At 40.1% G+C, this 19,674-nt stretch overlaps 2 protein-coding genes across 2 annotated transcripts; one reads left to right on the forward strand and one right to left on the reverse strand.

Annotated features, from left to right (window-relative positions):
* Nucleotides 1-1,434: 1,434 nt before the first annotated feature.
* LOC107800922 (putative glutathione S-transferase) lies at nucleotides 1,435-2,821 on the reverse strand. The gene is made up of 2 exons (XM_016624191.2): nucleotides 2,401-2,821; nucleotides 1,435-1,875 (listed from the first exon to the last, which is right to left on the reverse strand). Exons 1-2 carry the CDS (start codon nucleotides 2,707-2,709, stop codon nucleotides 1,546-1,548), a joined length of 639 nt encoding a protein of 212 aa, XP_016479677.2. The 5' UTR covers nucleotides 2,710-2,821; the 3' UTR covers nucleotides 1,435-1,545.
* A 911-nt stretch (nucleotides 2,822-3,732) lies between these two features.
* LOC107800921 (putative glutathione S-transferase) lies at nucleotides 3,733-5,348 on the forward strand. Its single transcript, XM_016624190.2, has 2 exons — nucleotides 3,733-4,129; nucleotides 4,830-5,348. The coding sequence occupies exons 1-2, from the start codon at nucleotides 3,821-3,823 to the stop codon at nucleotides 5,184-5,186; spliced, it is 666 nt and encodes a 221-aa protein (XP_016479676.1). The 5' UTR covers nucleotides 3,733-3,820; the 3' UTR covers nucleotides 5,187-5,348.
* The last annotated feature ends 14,326 nt before the right edge of the window (nucleotides 5,349-19,674 follow it).

Genomic DNA, 19,674 nt, shown 5'->3' on the forward strand with positions numbered 1-19,674 from the left:
AGCACACTTTACACATGCCTACACTTTAGCATGTCTTTTATACCAGTCCAGGAGCATGAGAATTGCTATTCATTCATCACATACATATATTCTTGTTCATTTACTCCTGTGTGATATTATTGGACTGGATACATGTGACCACTTCGGTCAGATTGTGATGATATGCCTGTGACTATGCCAGGCGGATTGTGATGATATGCTTGTGACCACGCCATGTGAATTATAATATTGAGCTCGTGATAACGCCGGACGGATTGTATTGTTATGCATATGACCACGCCGGACGGATTGTGATGATATGCTTGTGACCACGCCGGGCGAATTATGATATTGAGCATGTGACCATGCCAGGTGGATTGTGATGATATGCCTGTGACCATGCCAGGCGGATTATGATATTGAGCCAGTGACCACGCCGGACTGGTAGTACGTTGAATTGGTCGTGCTTGCATGTGGGTAAGGATCCATCTCCCTAGGGTCACCTTCTCATGTTTCTCTCTTGATGGGGTATGCACGGATTGTGAGAAACCCATGGGTTTCTGGTTGATGTGAGCTCTGGAGAGCTGATTACTGTTATTAGATTGGGTTGCACGCCGCAACAGACTGATAGTTAGTTATTGCATTTCATCTTTACTTGCAATTTCCTTGATTGTTTATCTGATCTACTTGCATATCTTCCTTATATGCTGGATTGCTGACTGAGCAGAACACTTTAAAATCAAGACTTGTGAGCATCAAAATGGTTTTACCTGAGATTTCCTGATTTGATCATATATCTGTTTTATACTTGTTGAAATTATGAACTACACATGTGTTAGTGAGTATCATCTATAGTTCTTGCTTCGTTTATCTCGCCGAGGTTAGTTAGGATACTTATTGAGTATATCGGGTCGGTTGTACTCGTACTACACTTCTGCACCTTGCGTGCAGATCTTGGTATTGACGTTGTTGTGTTTGGCGGGAGCTGGCATTGAAGATGTACCTGTGTTCCAGTTATGGTTATCACTTATCCTTGGTAGCTTTAGATTCAGATTCTGTTCATTTACATTTCAAACAGATATTGTAATTATTTCAATTCAGTTTTGTAAAAATTTAAATCTTAGTGGCTCATGACTTGTACTACCAATCCTTGGAAATTCTTTATTTAAAAGTTTAGTTATATTATCATTATTTCTCTTAGTAAATCTCATTTGAATTGGATTGTTACTAATTGGCTTACCTAGCGGGTTGGGTTAGATACAATCACGACTAGTTGAATTTTGGTTCGTGACAGTATGTGACTAGCTGGGGCTAAGCTAGCTTTTTCTAACAAGTAGTTTTATTAGGATCAGCAGAATGCAGAATCAGGGGATTATTACTATCTACAAAGATACTATATATATATATATATATATAATTTTTTTTTTTTTTTTTTTTTTGCATACGTATACATAGTCTATACAATTCGTCCTAGATTCGCAATTTTATTCTGACACATTATCTCGAAACTTCATAAGATGAATGTGAATGTGTTCATTTGGGAGCGGGCGCAGAAGCTGCTGCAGCTTAAGAACGAGCTCGGTAAAAAGCAAGCAACTCATCTCTAGGAGGTAGAGATTCCTTGATTTGGCTACAGTTAATGTACTCACCTCTCCACTTACAAAAATTTGGAAATTTTTCATTTGTCACTAAAACAACTCCAGAGGCTTCTTCAAAAACTCCTAGCCAAAATGCCACCAAATTTGCAGCAATATCAGCAAACCCAAATTTGTCACCCACAAAGAACTTCTTATCCTCGAGCTCATTGTCAAGAACTTTAAACATTTCACAAACTTTCTCTTTAGCTTTCTCTTGCTCCTCCCCTTTGCGAAGGAAAATATTCGGTACTGCAGTCACCTGCAAAACACTCTTAACTTAACAACAATAACAACACTACGTCTCAATCACAAGTAAGTTAGAGTCGGCTCCATTTAATTCCGCACTACTGCTATACAAAATTATGAAAAGTTTTCCCAGCTGTTTATATTTTTTACTGACATATAAAAATGACACGATTAAAAAATTTCTAGAAAATATAAGACCCAAGTAAACATACTAGCATCACTAAAACATATTCTCAACTAATTGATACAACTTATATAGAGATCTTGTGTTTCATTATGCCATATTTTTTTCCGGAGATCTTGTGTTTTATTATGCCATATTGTAGGTATTTTGAAGCAACTTCTTCCCGTACGATTTTAAGTCTATCTTGTGCCCTTTTAACACCCTCCACTATAACGGTTTCACACTTACGGATATGTTGATCTGAACATTGACACATGACATGACTAAACCATCATATATGGAATAAAACAATATTCAAAACAACTTTAGTCGTCTCAAATAAATGTTTACTACATTATGCATATAGGTATTTACCTTATCGTCAAGGAACTTAGCCCAGAAACGAGCTAAAGCTCGATCATAAGGGTCTTTAGGCAAAATGGAAGGGCCTTCAAAAGTCTCATCAATGTATTCAAGAATGACCATAGACTCAACAATGGGTTTTCCATTGTGAATGAGAACAGGGACTTTTTTGTAAACAGGATTGGATTGAAGAAGTAGAGAGCTCTTGTTATTTCGATCTTCGTCTATATATTCATATTTCACGCCCTTTATCTTTAGAGCCCACTCAACTCTGTGACTAAATGGGCTATACCAAAAGCCTAGCAACTTCACTTCTGCCATCTCACAACTTTGGTTCTCAATTCTTTGCTAATTTACTATGTTAAGGAATTTTCAGTGGTGGTTCTCTCTTGATCATTGTGGTCTTCTTTTATAGAAGGAAAAATCAATGAAGTGTCTTAGAAACCAAGTAAATGATTTAATGTTTCCTCTTTGAGAATACAATTTTCTAATTATATGTTTCCATATTGACCGAATACTTTTTATAATAAGCATAAGTCTCAAAATATGAGGGAGTGGTTGAAGGTTCTTATTTTTACTATTTTCTTTTCTATTTCTTCTTATATTTTATTTTTGTATGCCTGGCGCCAAATTAAATGTTATCTAAGACTTGAAAAGACTAATGATTATTAAATTAATTCATGTTTGTCCAAGACTTGAAAGACATACGTAAGCACTTAACTAACTCTATTTTGACTCATCACCTAGAGATTCTCTCAAGCGTACGTTATGCTACTTTAGAGGTTTTACAAGAAAAGAAATTTCTAATGAGAGGTTTCGTGTTCAAACACTCGGAAACGAAGAAACTTTCTATAGGGAGCATTTCTTTGCTTTAATAGGTCCTATTAGTCAAGCTAATGAATACCATATAAGGAATGATTATACCCAAAAAATAAATAATTGCATGTACGTCAAAGCAACCTACTTCGAATTCTACATATTATAACGCACCTTTCGTCCTAATTTGTGTGTCATATTATCTTTTTTTGTTTATTTCAAAATATTATTTTTTTATTTAGAAAAAAGTTAACTCTAAAAATTTTATTTTACACGTAATGAAACGATTTATAATTACACAAATGTCTCTTGCCTTATTTTAGATTGAGACAAACTTTGAAAATATTTCTTTTTTTTTTTCATAAATAATTTTGTGTCCAATCAAACCCGTGCAAACGCAAACAAGATAAGTCGGTCAGTGCAAACGCAAACGTCAAACAACGCAACTAGCTAGGTTATTTTGGTGTACTTGCTTTGCTTTGTTGACAAGAAACTTATTCTAAATCTCCCACTATGGAAAAGAGGACTAAAACCACCTCAAAAAAATAAATAGATACATACTCTTCAACAAAGTAAGTTTTGAAGCCAAGCTAAGTGAGAAACAAAGTTCTAAAAAATGGGAGAAGTTAGGTTGCTTGGTGTTAGTGGCAGCTCTTATAGTCGCAGAGTTGAATGGGCTCTGAAAGTTAAGGGAGTGAAGTTTGAATTTATAGAAGAAGATCTACAGAACAAAAGTCCTCTGCTTCTTCAATCCAATCCTGTCCTTAAGAAAATACCAGTGCTAATTCACAATGGAAAGCCCATTTCTGAGTCTATGGTCATTCTTGAATACATTGATGAGACTTTTGAAGGCCCTTCCATCTTGCCTAAAAACCCTTATGACCGTGCTATAGCTCGTTTCTGGGCTAAGTTCCTTGACGGAAAGGCGAGTTTATTAACCTATTTTATGTGTGTGTGTTTTTTGATCGAGTTATATAATTACTGAACTTTATCAATTAGAATAGTGAAGTTATAAAACTATTTTATATCATGAATTATGTGGGGAACATTCAGAAAATACAAATGACTTGAAAGTGAAACTCACGACACCGGTAATTGTTTCTTCTTCCTCTTCTTCTTCTTCTTATTATATTAATTAAATGTTTGTTCATTGTCTTTAGTTTATATAAAATATGGGTAGTCAAAGTGTATATGATTGGCTTTTTTATTTATTGAGCAAAATAATTGACCATTCGGTCATTTAACATATAGTTTAGTTACGTTGATGTGATAACAAATTTAGTAAAAATTTTGTGGGATCATGATATTGGTGTGGTTATTCTCATTAAGGGTAAAATGAGTAAAATGAAAAGTTTAAAGTAGAATTATTTTTAATTATAGAAATGTGTCATTCTTTATTAAAAAGATTAATAAGGAAAATGTGTTGTCTAAATTGAAACGGAGGTAGTACTAATTTTTATGAATTAATTTTTATAGCAAGTAAAGTTTATCTATTTTAATGTGATAAAAATAATTTTATAACTTTATTATTACAGTGAATAAAGTTAAGTAATTATACTTGAAATTACCCCTTCCCTTATCCATCTTGGTCCTAAGAATTTTTTAGTTTTTCTTTGTGCTTTCAGTGTTTGGAAGCAGTGGGAAAAGCTCTGTGGAGCAAAGGAAAGGAGCAAGAAAAGAGCATACAACAAGAAGCTTATGAGCTGCTGAAAATTGTTGATAATGAACTTAAGGACAAGAAGTTTTTTGGCGGAGACAAAATTGGATTTGTTGATGTAGCTGCAAATTACATACCATTTTGGTTGGAAATTGTAGAAGAAGCAACAGGGGTTGTGTTAGTGACAAGTCAAAAGTTTCCCCATTTGTGTGCTTGGAGAAATGAGTACCTCAGCTGTAGTGAAGTTAAGGAAAACCTTCCTGATAGGGATACGATGCTTGGTTTTTTCAAAGCTAAAGTCCAAGCTGCCGCTGCTGCTAAATGAATATCTATTGAATTGATTGTAAACTTTTAAGATTCTTGTATGTGGAATAAAGCCTGTCTTCTCAGAAATTTAGGTGTTTTTTCTTTTTATGTATTGAGAGAATCACTTCTATTGATGTTACTAAGTGAGAGTTTTTTTCTTAATAAATGATATTTTTAGGTACTGGTTTATAAGTTATTATTTTTGCGACCAAACACACTCACGCAAGTATACGCGGTCGTCAAGTAATAAAGTGACTAAAAGTCGGATGTCGAACCCACGAGGACTTATGATTAACTATTAACTAAATTAGACTATCCTAATTATCTAAACAAGAATTAAACCTAAAAATATTTTATTCTAAACTAATTAAATAAGAAAATATAAATAATGAACTTTGAACAGAGAAAGAGCAGATTTTTATGATATCAATGTAAGAAAAATGATCTAGGGTTATGGGCTATCTAACAATCCTATTGTATTCTTCAATTGAATTGACCGACTAATTTATCTAGCTTATTGGTTGACAGGGTCAATATTGCTCATAAGAATCTGTCGAGTTCTTACTCGCCTATTCAAGCTAACCTAACGCCTATATGTCTATGGAGTTAGAATCAACAAGAACGCATTTATAATTCCTGTAAATCAACCAAGCAAGGCAATTAGGTATATGTCTATCCTAACCACGAATCCGTTCCCCGATGCCCGAGTTCAAGAACTTGCCCTACTCAATCCTATATGCAATATAGAATTCCCACTTTCGAGTTCAATTCTAGATTCGTAGATAATATTCAATTGGTGATCAAGCAATTAAATAATTAAGTGCAAGATTGAATAAATAAACTAATATGATAAATCAAGAAGTCAAAATCAATATCCGAATAACAATATTCATGAAAGAACCACAACCCTAGAACGTGAAGTTTAGCTCCACATAGACATGGTAGCCAAACAACAAATCATATAAAGAAACATAAAAATTACTAAGTTTGGTGGGAGAAAGATGAAACTTGATGAATTCCGGCCTCCACAGCTTTTTCGTGGCTTTTTTTCCTTTTCCAATATGTTAGATAACCTAAAAGAGGCGTTTTTAGCTTATATATTGCGTACAAAAGTCGTGGGCCAAAGCTCTCCTATTCCTAGTCCAATTCGGCTTCAGGGATTGATACTAAGGTGGATGCCTTGTCCTCCATTTCAATTTTTGCCTGCGAAGGTGGATGCGACGCATCCACCTTGTCCTCTATTTCTCAGCTTGCATGCGATGGTGGACGCGACGCATCCAGCTTCACTTCTACTTCCCAGTTTCGCACGCGATGGCGGACGCGATGGCCCAACTTCACTGCTAAGGTTGCATGCAGGATGATATTTTCCTAGGTTGGATGCGACGCATCCAACCCTTCTTCCTCTAGCTAAACCACCTTTTCTTCATATTTTGCACTCCGAACACCTTAAATCGTCACACATAACTTAATTAGTCATCAAACCAATAATTACAGCATGTTGGGTGTTTTAAAGATTAAATAACATCAAAAAGTGGTTAAAGTATGGGCAAAGTAACATCAACACATATCGAAATATGCCAAACATCATTAAGCTTTGAAGGAGATCGTCGGTACAATAGCAAAGTTATCGCCGTATGATTAGGAGGCTACAAAAAGTTGTCAAAATATTTTTTTGCATAAATATAAGGTAATGTTGTATACAATAAATTCAATGTGGCTCGGACCTTCTCCAATTCTTGCACATAGCGAGAGTTTATTTTGTTGAGATTTTATTTTTTAAGATGTAATATTCTTAAAATGAGGGTGAATGGGAAATGGAGGGAAAATGAAATTTTGAGTAAAATTTTAAGTTTTCCCCTCTTAACAATGAGACATTGTCCCATATTGGAAGTGGAAGACATTTTTGGTGGGTATATATATAATTGCTCTTCTTGTAGCTCTTAAAGAGTTAAGAAGAAAGCAAGCCTCGCGCCGTCGTCGTCGTCGTCGCTCGGCTCGGCTTCGGCTACGGCTACGGATTCGGCTTCGGCTTCGGCTTCAGCTTCGGATTATTTGTTAATAGTAAATATTAACGTAAGATTATCCGTATTTGTAAACGGATATTTTCCAATCCGTGTATTGATAATTTGGCAGCCGGATAATGGTCTTCCCACCATGAAGTGCTTGTTCCACAAACATGAAGTGCTTGCTCCACAAACATGTAATGCTTGCTCCACCATGAAGGGTGGACGTTTGGTCTTGCACTCCTTCTTGGCTGCTATATATATGAGCAGCAAATGTTAAAGAAAGATACTCAACTCAACATACAATTCGCTCCACAAATTGGCTATACATTGCATTCCTTCCTCTCAGAACTTCCATACATTTTTCTGAGTATATACTCCTTCGTTCTGCATTGTTTTTAACTTCAAACAAAGCAACTGTAAGTGTGATTTGCTACCGAACTTTGTGTTCGCCGAAACACTGGGGTTTGAAGTACCGCTACACCAGTGTGTTATTCGTTCTATCCTGGGAGGAAATAATCCATTACCTTGGGTACTAGGAGGGGATTAAATTCCTTAAGGAAACACTGTGAATTCAGTGGGCTCGAATTTATTATTATTGTTTTATTACGTTAACTTATATTTTGCAGAATTAATATTTACAAATACAGCAATATTGACCGGGAATAACAATCTTAAGGAATTTAATATTTATTTCTGTACTTGTGTTATTCTTATTATTCTGCAAACTAAAACCTTTGTGGTTTGTGTACTCCCGTTTTGGAGAGTTAAGCCTTCGTGGCGTTTTGTTGGATATTAAAATCTACGTGATTTTTACTCCAGTTTAAAAACGTGTATTAAACGTTTGTTTGTGTCATTCTTTTATAGAAAAGATGATGACTGAAAACGAAAACCAAGCTGTTCCGATGGCGACTGCCAACGCAACGACAAGCCGAACACCGGCGTTGGCACCGGCAGAAAAACCCGGAAAATTTTCCGGGATTGATTTTAAACGCTGGCAGCAGAAGATGTTCTTCTACTTAACTACGTTATGTCTACAGAAGTTCATCAAGGAAGATGTTCCTGATCTGCTGGATAAAACTCCAGATAATGAACGCTTTCTCGTGATTGAAGCGTGGAAGCATTCTGATTTTTTATGCAAGAATTATATTCTTAGCGGACTGGATGATAATCTGTATAATGTATACAGTAGCATGGAGACATCCAAAGAATTGTGGAATGCGCTTGAAAAGAAATATAAGACTGAAGATGCCGGGATGAAGAAATTCGTTGCCGCAAAATTTCTGGACTACAAAATGATAGATAGCAAGTCTGTTATTACTCAAGTCCAGGAATTGCAAGTGATTATTCATGATCTACTTGCTGAAGGTCTTGTAATCAACGAAGCATTCCAAGTAGAAGCAATGATTGAGAAGTTGCCTCCGTTGTGGAAGGACTTCAAAAATTATTTGAAACACAAACGAAAGGAAATATCCCTTGAAGATCTCATTGTTCGGTTGAGAATCGAAAAGGACAATAAAGCTGCTGAAAGGAGAGGCCGTGGAAATTCAACAATAATGGGAGCAAATATTGTTGAAGCTAACAAAAAGAGGAAGAAGGCTTCTAGTCCGAAATACAACCCAAGCAAGAAGCGGTTCAGTGGAAACTGCTACAACTGTGGGAAAACCGGACACAAATCTACGGAGTGTCGTGCTTCGAAGAAAGACAAGAAAAGGGGTCAAGCAAATATGATAGTAAACCATGATGATGTTGATAACTTGTGTGCCATGCTCTCTGAATGTAACTTGGTGGAAAATCCTAAACTGTGGTGGTTTGATTCAGGAGCCACTCGCCATGTTTGTGCAGTTAGAGAGGCTTTTGCTACCTATGCTCTTGCTGAACCCGGAGAGACAGTTTATATGGAAAATGCTTCAACAGCAAAAGTTGAAGGATATGGGAAGGTATTTCTAAAAATGACTTCTGGCAAGGTCATGACTTTGAACAATGTCCTTCATGTTCCCGAAATGAGAAAGAATTTAGTCTCTACTGGACTTCTTGTTAAGCACGGTTTTAAGTGCGTTTTTGTATCCAACAAGGTTGTAATTAGTAAGAATGGAATATTTGTGGGAAAAGGTTACCTCACCGAGGGAAGTGATCACTACCCACGTGGAAGGGTACCTGAGTGTTTACACTTATCCTTTCACGCTGGGTCCCCTCGATCCGGTCATCGTCGATTTCTGCAAAAAATACCAAGTGACCCTCGACCAAATTCACCCTTCTTTCTAGAGGATTGTAATACTGCTCCATTTCTTCGTGAGCAAAATCGACGGGCTCCCCTTACCCTTCACTACCTCGTAAGATTATATAGCCCTCAACTCTACCGAGGTGGGCTGATAAAGCTTCAATGTTGGGCCACCAAGGTGTTCACCTCGAGTATCGATGAAGACAAAGATCGGGGCTGGATGGGCCGGTTCGTTCGGGTGAAGACCACTGACCTAATCCTGGCTGAGAGCGTGCCATTTCCTGAGAAATGGAATATAAAACGTTAGTATGATGCCATTTTTAATTTATGTTTGTTGTTTTTACTACTTCATACCTTCTTATTAGTGTTTTTCTCGATGCAGCCGTTGCTTGGATGCCGGGTGCGGTTCCCCATCTCGATACCTGGGTCAGGAGTCTGGTTTCAACGTCGACATATGCCAAGCGCACGTGGTGCGGATTGTCAAAGGGCCAGTGGGAGGCTCGTACTCATGGTAACCCTTCTTCTTGGCTTACCAATTTGCCTATCGTTCAAGCATTCTTTTCTAGCATAAGTTTTAGTTACTTTTTTTTTGTAGGTCTCGAAAAAGATGCGGCCATGTCAGGTGATGAATAAGCTTTACCGCCTATCTCAAAACCGGCAAAGGTGATAAGAGAAAAAGGGCCTCGGACTCTGAGGGTCAGAAACCCAGGAAGAGAGCGGCCCCTAAACCAAAGGGGAAAACAATCCCACTGAATATGGAGTCGGTCCTGAGTCTAAGGGATTAAGAAGAAGGAGAAGAAGAAGAAGAAGAAGAAGGTGACTTTGGGCTAGTGGCCTGTGCACGATCTTGCACCGATATTCAAAATATTTCGGTACATGTGGAAGTTGATACTGCTCCGTCCAGGCTTGAGGAGGTCGGGGAGGAGACTTTGACCCAAGTTCCTAAGCCGAGGGGGACCGAGGGTGTTTTATCTCGGGAAGAAAAGATCGTTAAAGAGGCGGTGGATGCCGGTGTAGGAACCGAGCTTGAGGCTCCCCAATACGGAGGTTGCGTCTCGAAAAAACTACTTGCGGCAATAGAGATCGGGTCCCCCTCGCTTCTTTTATTTTTGCAATTGATGATACGTGATCCACAGGCCGTGGAGATTTTTCACGGGGAGGGAGCCCATGGAGAGGAAGATCCTTTCCGTGATTACTTTATTGAGGTAAAATATGCCACCGGTCTGAGTGATTTGGAGGCTCCGAAGAAGAGCTCGGGCGAGGTGGGAGTCTCTTGTCTTTTCAACGAAGCTCAACAGGCCCTGAATCGGGTATGTTCATCTTTTCTTTGTCAATTTTCATACTTGTATTTTTCTTTCCTTGTATAATTCCTTCTCTCTATTTTCGTAGGCCTATATGCTTTATCATGAGGTGTTTCTCCGATCCCGAGGGAAGCTTAGCCGGTACGAAGCTGAAATCTGAGGGCTTATTGAGGAGAGATATGCCTTCAAGCTTCACACTGAGCAGAGAGAGGGAGAAGCAAAATGATTTCGGGCTGAGCTAGAAACATCTCGGAAAGAACAAGCCGATTTGTCCAAGCAGGTAAAAAGAATCTTTGAAGTTAATGATACTGACTCGGGCGTGATGGATAACAGTTCGGTTCCACAGGTCCAACAAAAGTTTGATGTGATCAGGCAACTTCGTGTTGAAGTGGACACAGTGAAAGCGGAGGACAAAGAGTGGAAAAAAACATGGACCGCCTTGCCTCAGAAAAGGTGGCTGCCCGAGGTCAACTAGCCTCGGCAGAGACTCAACTCCGAAGTTTGAAAGAGAAGGCCTTGGTGCAAGCCAAGGAAATCGAGGAGTTCAAGTCTCGGTTGGGCTCAGCAACTTTTGATCGAGAGAGACTGGCCACAGAACTTGCAGCGGCCAAATCGGAGGTCGAAGCAGCCATGACTGATGCGATGCAATGGTGGCATTGTACCGGTCTGATGCTGAAGCTGCTCAGGATCGAGCAAACTGGGTTACCGAGCATGCTAAATGCCAGTCTCGAAGGGAGACACTCGAGAAGATCCATGCTCGTGGCTTCGATCTTACAGCCGAGATCGAGAAAACTAAGGAGCTTGAAGTCGAAGCCGGAGTGTTGGCCTTTCCTTATGATGATGATACCGGGAGTGTGAGCGGATTTGAAAGTGAAAGAGGCCTTGAGGGTGAAGATGCTGCTCCTGGAGAGGACTAAGTCCTTTAGTATATTTTTTTTTTGTTCTTCTTTTAAGACCGTTTCGGTCTTTTATAGAGAAACTTGATCGGGCCATGGTGCCCTTGTAAATGATTTTTGACACACATATATTAAACTTTCTTCCTTTCCGCCTTATAAAATTATGAAGTTGTATTCTAAGTTCCGAGGTTTAAACAATTCGATTGGAACCGAATTAGTATAGCGAATAGACTTTATGGTCGAGTGAGTTCTTTCTCGAACTCGAAGTAAGGTAACCCTTAGGTTTTTTATTTGAGCGAGGGCGGTCTCTCGAACTCAAGACAAAAAATAGCCCTTAGGCTTTATGGTCGAGTGAGTGCTTGCTCGAACTCGAAGTAAAGTAACCCTTAGGTTTTTCATTTGAGCGAGGATGGTCTCTCGAACTCAAGACAAAAAATAGCCCTTAGGCTTTATGATCGAGTGAGTGCTTGCTCCAACTCGAAGTAAAGTAAACCTTAGGCTTTTGTAAGAAAGATTGTTTATGGCTTTGTCCCCTTTTTGGCTTGAAAGAGTTTCTTATCATTCGTATTTGTGAAACTTGTAATGCCTTAGCATGAAATAGGGAATTGTCTGAGAGTTCGAATAATTTTGAACTCATTGGCGTTTTCGAGGCTTGATAATATCGAAGCCTTTTATGATTTTATCGGGGGGTAGCCTTTTTAACTAGTTTATGATTGATTTTGAAGGCCTGTTTTGTTACGGAATTCGGACGTCTCTGATTCGTGTTAATTCGGTCGTAGCCTCTTTAGTCTAGGATTTGCGTCTTGGGATTATTTTCCCATTTTACTTTTGAGCTTGCCCGAAGTATCAGTCCCCGAGTGTGGTGGTCGTGGCCTATAAATATCCCTTTTTAGTTCGGGATTTGCCTCTTGGGCTTATGATCTTCGGAGTTTATATAATTCGATCTCGTTGATTTTTCGGACGGCAGTCCCCGATTTGTGGGGGTAATTATTCGAACTCCGGTCATGGTCAGCCCTTAAGCCTGTTTGCATAATAGATCGAGAATATGAAGTAGAAGAACCTTTCTGAGGTATGAGATATCGGTAAAGAAGAAATTTCTCTTTATAAGTCATTATACATGCGTACATGTTTTGTGTTAGGGCTCGAGCAAACTACACGGGCTTGGTTCGTTTGACCATTTGGCCCTTACAAATTTTTTCTATCGAGACCCTGTTGCCATGAAGTAACTTTCTTGCATCAAACTTGATTTTCGAGGGCAATGCCCCCAGTATTCGAGGTTGATTGTAAAGAGGCCTCAGATACTGTTGAATTGTTCCAATTTAGCACGATCAGTGGTTGCCTCATTAAAAACCTCGCCAGACCTAAAGGGAAAAAGAGTGCAACACGTTCTTTCAAACCTAAAGGCTTCGTGTTGAAGAATCCATCCTTGTTTCTGGTCGAACACCTGCAAGGGTTAGTTTCGAAATACAAATGAACATGTGAGGGTCATACCTTAGCAGTAGTATCGATTTAGGTGCGATACATTCCAATTGCTCAGTAGTTGTTTGTCGTTTATCATACCGAGCTTGTAGGATCCTTTTCCGACGATTTCGAGAACCTGATACTGTCCTTCCCAGTTCGGACCCAGTTTTCCTTCATTCGGATTTCGGGTGTTCAGGGTGACCTTTCTTAGCAACAAGTCCCTGATTTTAAAATGTCGAAGATTAGTTATTCGATTGTATTACCTTTCGATCCGCTGTTTTGGGCGGGCAATCGGACGAGAGCGGCTTCTCGTCTTTCATCCAACAATTCTAGGCTCGTATTCATGGTCTCGTTATTTGACTCTTTTGTTTCATATCAAAACCTGATGCTAGGTTCTCCGACCTCGACCGGGATCAGAGCTTCAGCGCCATAAACCAACGAGAATGGTGTTGCTCCGATACTAGATTTCAATGTTGTGCGGTATGCCCATAGGACCTCGGGTAGTATTTCTCTCCATTTTCCTTTGGATCCGGTCAATCTCCTCTTAAGATTTTGGATGATGGTTTTGTGGGTTGATTCGGCTTGTCCGTTTCCACTGGGATGATAAGGTGTTGATAGGATCCTTTTGATCTTATGATCCTCAAGAAATTTAGTTACTTTGCTGCCGATGAATTGTTTTCCATTATCACATACAATCTCGGATGGCATCCCGAATCGACATAAGTCTATCACTTTCGTTTCTCTGACTTTCTCGAAAGCCTGTGCTTCAACCCATTTAGAGAAATAATCAGTCATAAACAAAATAAACTGAGCCTTACCTGGAGCCGATGGGAAGGGGCCAACGATGTCCATTCCCCATTTCATAAAGGGCCATAGAGATAGGACCGAGTGGAGTAGTTCCCCGGGTTGATGAATCATGGGCGCATGCCTTTGTCATTTGTCGCATTTTCGAATGAACTCCCTTGCATCCTTTCTCTTATCGGTCTAATAATACCCTGCTCTTATTACTTTATGGACCAGTGAATCGACACCAGAATGATTTCCAAAAGCGCCCTCGTGAATTTCCCGTAGGATGTAATCGGTATCTCCCGGTCCCAAACATATTGCCAATGGTCCATCGAACGTCCTTCTAAATAGTGTTCCGTCTTCAGACATAGAGAATCCTGCTGCCTTTGTGCGCAGAGCTCTCGATTCCTTTGGATATGATGGAAGTTTCTCGTTCTTAAAGTACTCTATGTATTTGTTTCTCCAATCCCAGGTTAAACTTGTGGAGTTTATCTCGACGTGACCTTCTTCGATTATCGATCTCATGAGTTGTATGGCAGTCCCCGAGTTGAGTTCGTCATCTTCGACCGATGAACCTAAGTTTGCAAGAGCGTCAGCTTCGCTGTTCTGTTCTCAGGGTACATGTTGCAAGGTACATTCCTTAAATCGATGTAGAGTCACTTGTAGTTTATCCAAGTACCTCTTCATTCGATCTTCTCGGACTTCAAAAGTCCCGTTAACTTGGTTTACCACGAGGAGGGAATCACACTTAGCCTCTACGACTTCTGTTCCCAAGATTCTAGCTAGTTCGAGACCTGCAATCATGGCCTCATACTCGGCCTCATTATTAGTCAATTTTGTAGTTCCGATAGACTTTCTAACTACATTACCTGTGGGTGATTTTAGTACGATGCCTAGTCGAGACCCCTTCGCGTTCGAGGCACCGTCTGTAAAGAGGGTCCAGACTCCCGAAGAGGTACCCGATTTTATCAGTAGTTCTTTTTAAATCTCGGGTACAAAGGCTGGCATAAAGTCAGCCACGAAGTCCGCCAAGATTTGAGATTTAATAGAGGTTTGGGGTCGATACTCAATATCGTACCCACTGATTTCTATGGCCCATTTGGACAATCCACCCGAAAGCTCGGGTTTGTGCTAAATATTTCGAAGAGGATAAGTTGTTACCACACATATCGGATGACAATGAAAATATGGTTTTAGTTTCCTAGAGGCGCTTATTAAAGCAAGCGCTAAATTTTCTAAGTGTGGATATCTAGTTTCGGCCTCGCCTAAGATCCGACTTACGTAATAAATAGGGAATTACATACTTCGTTCTTCTCAAACCAGGACTCTACTTACCGCTATCTCTGAGACAGCTAAGTACAGGTAAAGATGTTCGTCCACTTTCGGGGTATGAAGCAGCGACGGGCTCGATTAATACCATTTTAGTTCCTCCAAAGCCTTCTGGCATTCCAGAGTTCATGCAAAGTTGGTCTGTTTCTTAAGTAGTGAGAAATAGTGGTGGTTCCTATCTGAGGATCTCGAAATGAATCGTCCTAGGACGGCTATCCATCCCGTTAGCCTCTGCATGACCTTTACATTATCCACTACCGTGATATCCTCGATAGCTTTGATTTTATCGAGGTTGATCTCGATTCCCCGATTGGATACCATGAAACTAAGAAACTTGCCCGAGCCAACCCCGAATGCACATTTTTCGGAGTTGAGCTTCATATTGTACTCCCTCAGTATATCGAAAGTTTCCTGCAAATGCTTTAAATGATCCTCTGCTCGCAGGGACTTAACTAACATGTCATCAATATAAACTTCCATTGATTTTCATATTTGTTTTTCAAACATTCGGTTTACTAGGCATTGATAAGTTGCACCAACATTTTTCAGACCGAATGGCATTACATTATAACAGTAGGTACCGTACTTAGTGATAAACTAGGTCTTTTCCTGGTCCTCCGGGTTTATCTATATCTGGTTGTACCCGGAGTAGGTATCGAGAAAACTGAGAGTCTCGTGGCCGGCTGTGGCATCGATCATACGATCGATATTAGGCAAAGGGAAAGAATCCTTAGGGCATGCTTTGTTCAGGTCTTTATAATCTATACACATTCTAAGTTTGTTTCCCTTCTTAGGGACTACCACCACGTTTGCTAGTCATTCAAGGTATTTTATTTCTCGAATGGATCCTATTTTAAGAAGTTTGGTTACCTCGTCCTTGATGAAGGCATGTTTGACCTTGGACTGGGGCCTTATTTTTTGCTTTACCGGATGGAATTTCGGATCCAAGCTTAGTTTATGAGTGGTTATTTCCGGTGGGATCCCTGTCATGTCAAGATGGGACCAAGCGAAACAGTTCATGTTAGCTATAAGAAATTGAATAAGCTTTTTCCTTAAGCTCGGGATTTAACCCCGTGCCTAGGTATACCTTTAGCTCGGGCAAATATTTGATTAGTGTAATTTGCTCCAGTTCTTCGACCGATGATTTGGTAGCGTCGGAATCATCAGGGACCATGAAGGATCGAGGGATCCCATAATCATCATCTTCGTCAGTCTTCTGCTTCTCTAGTTGGGTCGAGGCCGACGTTTGTGATTGCTATTTGGTGTCCTGTTTCTCCTTTGAATCTCATCTTTTTGTCGATGATAGTGATGATATCCGAATCACTTCATCGACGACAAACATTTTCTTTGCGGTCGTTTGCTCCCCGTATACCATTTTGATTCCCTCTGGTGTTGGGAATTTTAGAACCTGGTGAAGGGTCGAGGGTACTGCTCTCATGTTGTGGATCCACGACCTCCCGAACAGGTCATTATATCTCATGTCACCCTCGATCACGTGGAACTTCGTTTCTTGGATTGTCCGGCCACGTTTACTGGAAAAATTATCTCGCCCTTAGTAGTTTCACATGCCATATTGAATCCGTTTAGTACCAGGGTTGCGGGCACGACCTGGTCCTGTAGACTGAGTTGCTCTACGACCCTTGATTGAATGATGTTGGTCGCACTATCTGGATCAATTAACATACGCTTAACTTGAGTTTTATTCATAAGTACAGATATTACCAGTGCATCGTTATGGGGCTGCATGATTCCTTCCGCATCTTCGTCACTAAAAGGCAAGGTTCTTTTAGGTAAGTAATCTTGAGTTCGAGATCGCTTCTCTCTTATAATCTACGTCTTAGTACATTTAAGCACCGACCCCTGGGGGACATCGATCCCTCCGATGATTATGTGGATGATGTGATGTGGCTCTTTTTGTTCATTTTGTCTATTGAATTCTCTAGTTTTTAAATGGTTCTTGGCCCGGTCACTTAAAAACTCTCGAAGTTTCCCTTCATTGAATAACTAGGCTACCTCTGCTCTCAACTGCCTGCAATCTTCCGTTCTGTGGCCATGGGTGCCATGATACTTGCACATTTGATTGGGATTTCTCAAGGCTGGATCGGACTATAGAGGTCAAGGCAATTTAGTATCTTTGATGCGTCCAATAGCCGACACGATGGCGGATGTATCAATGTTGAAGATATATTATGATAACCGCGGTGCTTCCTTAGGTCCGGTAGGCCTGTCGAACCCATTCTTGTTCATTAGCCCTCGAGACCTTTGGCCTCGATCACTTCTCCTTTCGCCTCGTACGGGGTTGCGTCCCGGTTCGCTACCCCTACGATCTCCGTTATACGGCCGGTATCGGTCCCTGCTCGACATTAGTTCTCGGTCGATGTTTCTTTTTAATAACGGACCCGGAACCCAACTGGTCGTCTTCGACTCTAATCTTCGATTGATATCGATTGTGTACATCGGCCTAGGTAACAACTGGGTACTCGATCAAGTTCTGCTTCAACTATCGTGAAGCCATCGAGCTTCATTCGTTCAGTCCTTGGGTGAAAGCTTGAACGGCCCAATCATCCGTGACCGGTGGTAGATCCATTCATTCCATTTGGAAACGAGATACGAACTCTCTTAGCATCTCGTTATCCTTTTGCCTTACCTTGAAAAGGTCCGACTTCCTGGTCTCGACCTTTATGGCTCCGACATGTGCTTTTACAAAAGAATTTGCAAGCATAGCAAGAGAATCGATAGAGTTAGGCGGTAAATTATGATACCATATCATTGCTCCCTTTGACAGGGTTTCCTCAAACTTCTTTAATAATATGGATTCGATCTCATCGCCTTCTAGATCGTTCCCTTTGTTGGCACATGTGCAAGTGGTGACATATTTGTTGGGGTCGGTCGTTCCATTATATTTAGGAATTTCGGGCATGCGGAACTTCTAGGGGATCGGTTTGGGAGTTGCGCTCGGGGGGAAGGACTTTTGTACGAATTGTTTGGAATCCAAGCCCTTCAATATTGGTGGTGCCCCCGGGATCTGATCAACCCTAGAGTTATAAGTTTCTACTTTTTTGTTGTTTTCTTCAATCCTCTTTTCTCCTGACTCAATTCGTTTTGTCAGTTCCTCGAGCATCCTAATAATTTCGGGATTAATCCCCGATTCTTGTTCATTTGATTTTATTACAGCTGGCCCTATTTTGTGAGTGACTTCTCGAGGTGGACCGGGCTCGGTCCTGCTCGGTGACTGGATTTGCCTCTGCAACTGAGCTATCGCAACCTGTTGAGCTTGTAACATTTCGAAAATCATACGCAGGCTGATCCTGTCTTCTCCAACATTTTGGGTGTTTCGAAGTGCAGAACGAGTTCCTCCATGAATGCTGTTTTCGGGGTTGGAACGTTGGTTCGCCTCAATGGCCACATGCGAATTAACGTCAATTGGATCTACGGACCGAGTTCCAACGAGGTCAACGAGTGGCCTTTCATCCCCGGGCGTCAAGTTGTTATTCTCATCTTGAAGGCCAACTTCGTTGTGGATAGGTAGGGTCATTAATTGAGAGTTCATCATTTTTAACCTGAAATCAAAGACACTTCCAAGAGCAAGTGTAAAATAGTATGTTTTACAGAGATTCGTACTAAATAACCACTATTATCCTTAGCCCCACGGCGGGCTCCAAACTGTTTACCCGAAAAATAGATAGAGTTGAATTTATACGTAGTTCTAAGGATATGTGGTATAACTTAGTACAAATAGGAAAAATAAGTAAAGATATATCGAATATTAACTATAAAAAATAATGAATACAAACCCAATTTGAATAGAGAGTGATTGATAAAAGAACAAGATGAATCAATATCAAAGTCCAAAAAGGATAATATTTGATAGATGTTATGTAAATCTGAATAAATCTAAATATGTGAATGAATGAATATCTCTCTTTTACAGATATAACCACTCTTAATATAGTGGAGAAATCCTACTTTGGATATAATTAAAAATACATAGTGAGGATCTCATGATAGATTAATTAATAAGCTTTTTCTTGATTCAAGCCGTAATTTCTGCCGAGATTCTCTCCCCAAATGCGGGTATAACGGCTTTTTTGTTCCTTGGCTCGGTCTCGATCCTGGCCGGTCTCAGTATTGATCGGTCTCTGGGTCTCGAGCTTGATCTTGACTCGATCTCGGTATTGATCGGTCTTTGGGTCTCGAGCTCGACCTTGACTCGCTCTCGGTATTGATCGGTCTCTGGGTCTCGAGCTCAACCTTGACTCGATCTCGGTATTGATCGGTCTCTGGGTCTCGAGCTCGACCTTCCAACTTCATATCACAGCGCGATATTATAATGACGAACCTCGGTCCATCATGCTCCAATCTTGATTAGTCACACGAAGGACAAATTCGATTTTGACAGTATACAATGTGATTATGTCACCCACCTTTTCGTCAAATCTGGTGGCTTGCTTTTTCATTAATATTTTTTGCCTCCTTAATTAGAAAGAGAAACTTATGTTTAACATTATGA

This window comes from Nicotiana tabacum, chromosome 2, assembly GCF_000715075.1.
Source record: "Nicotiana tabacum cultivar K326 chromosome 2, ASM71507v2, whole genome shotgun sequence".
Lineage (NCBI taxonomy): Eukaryota > Viridiplantae > Streptophyta > Magnoliopsida > Solanales > Solanaceae > Nicotiana > Nicotiana tabacum.

Excerpts from the sequence above, each read along its gene's own strand:
- LOC107800922 (XM_016624191.2), bottom strand. The coding sequence starts at position 2,709 with ATGGCAGAAGTGAAGTTGCTAGGCTTTTGGTATAGCCCATTTAGTCAC. Across the intron at positions 1,876-2,400 it reads CTAAGTTCCTTGACGATAAG|GTGACTGCAGTACCGAATAT; the intron begins GTAAATACCTAT and ends AGTGTTTTGCAG.
- LOC107800921 (XM_016624190.2), top strand. The coding sequence starts at position 3,821 with ATGGGAGAAGTTAGGTTGCTTGGTGTTAGTGGCAGCTCTTATAGTCGC. Across the intron at positions 4,130-4,829 it reads CTAAGTTCCTTGACGGAAAG|TGTTTGGAAGCAGTGGGAAA; the intron begins GCGAGTTTATTA and ends TTGTGCTTTCAG.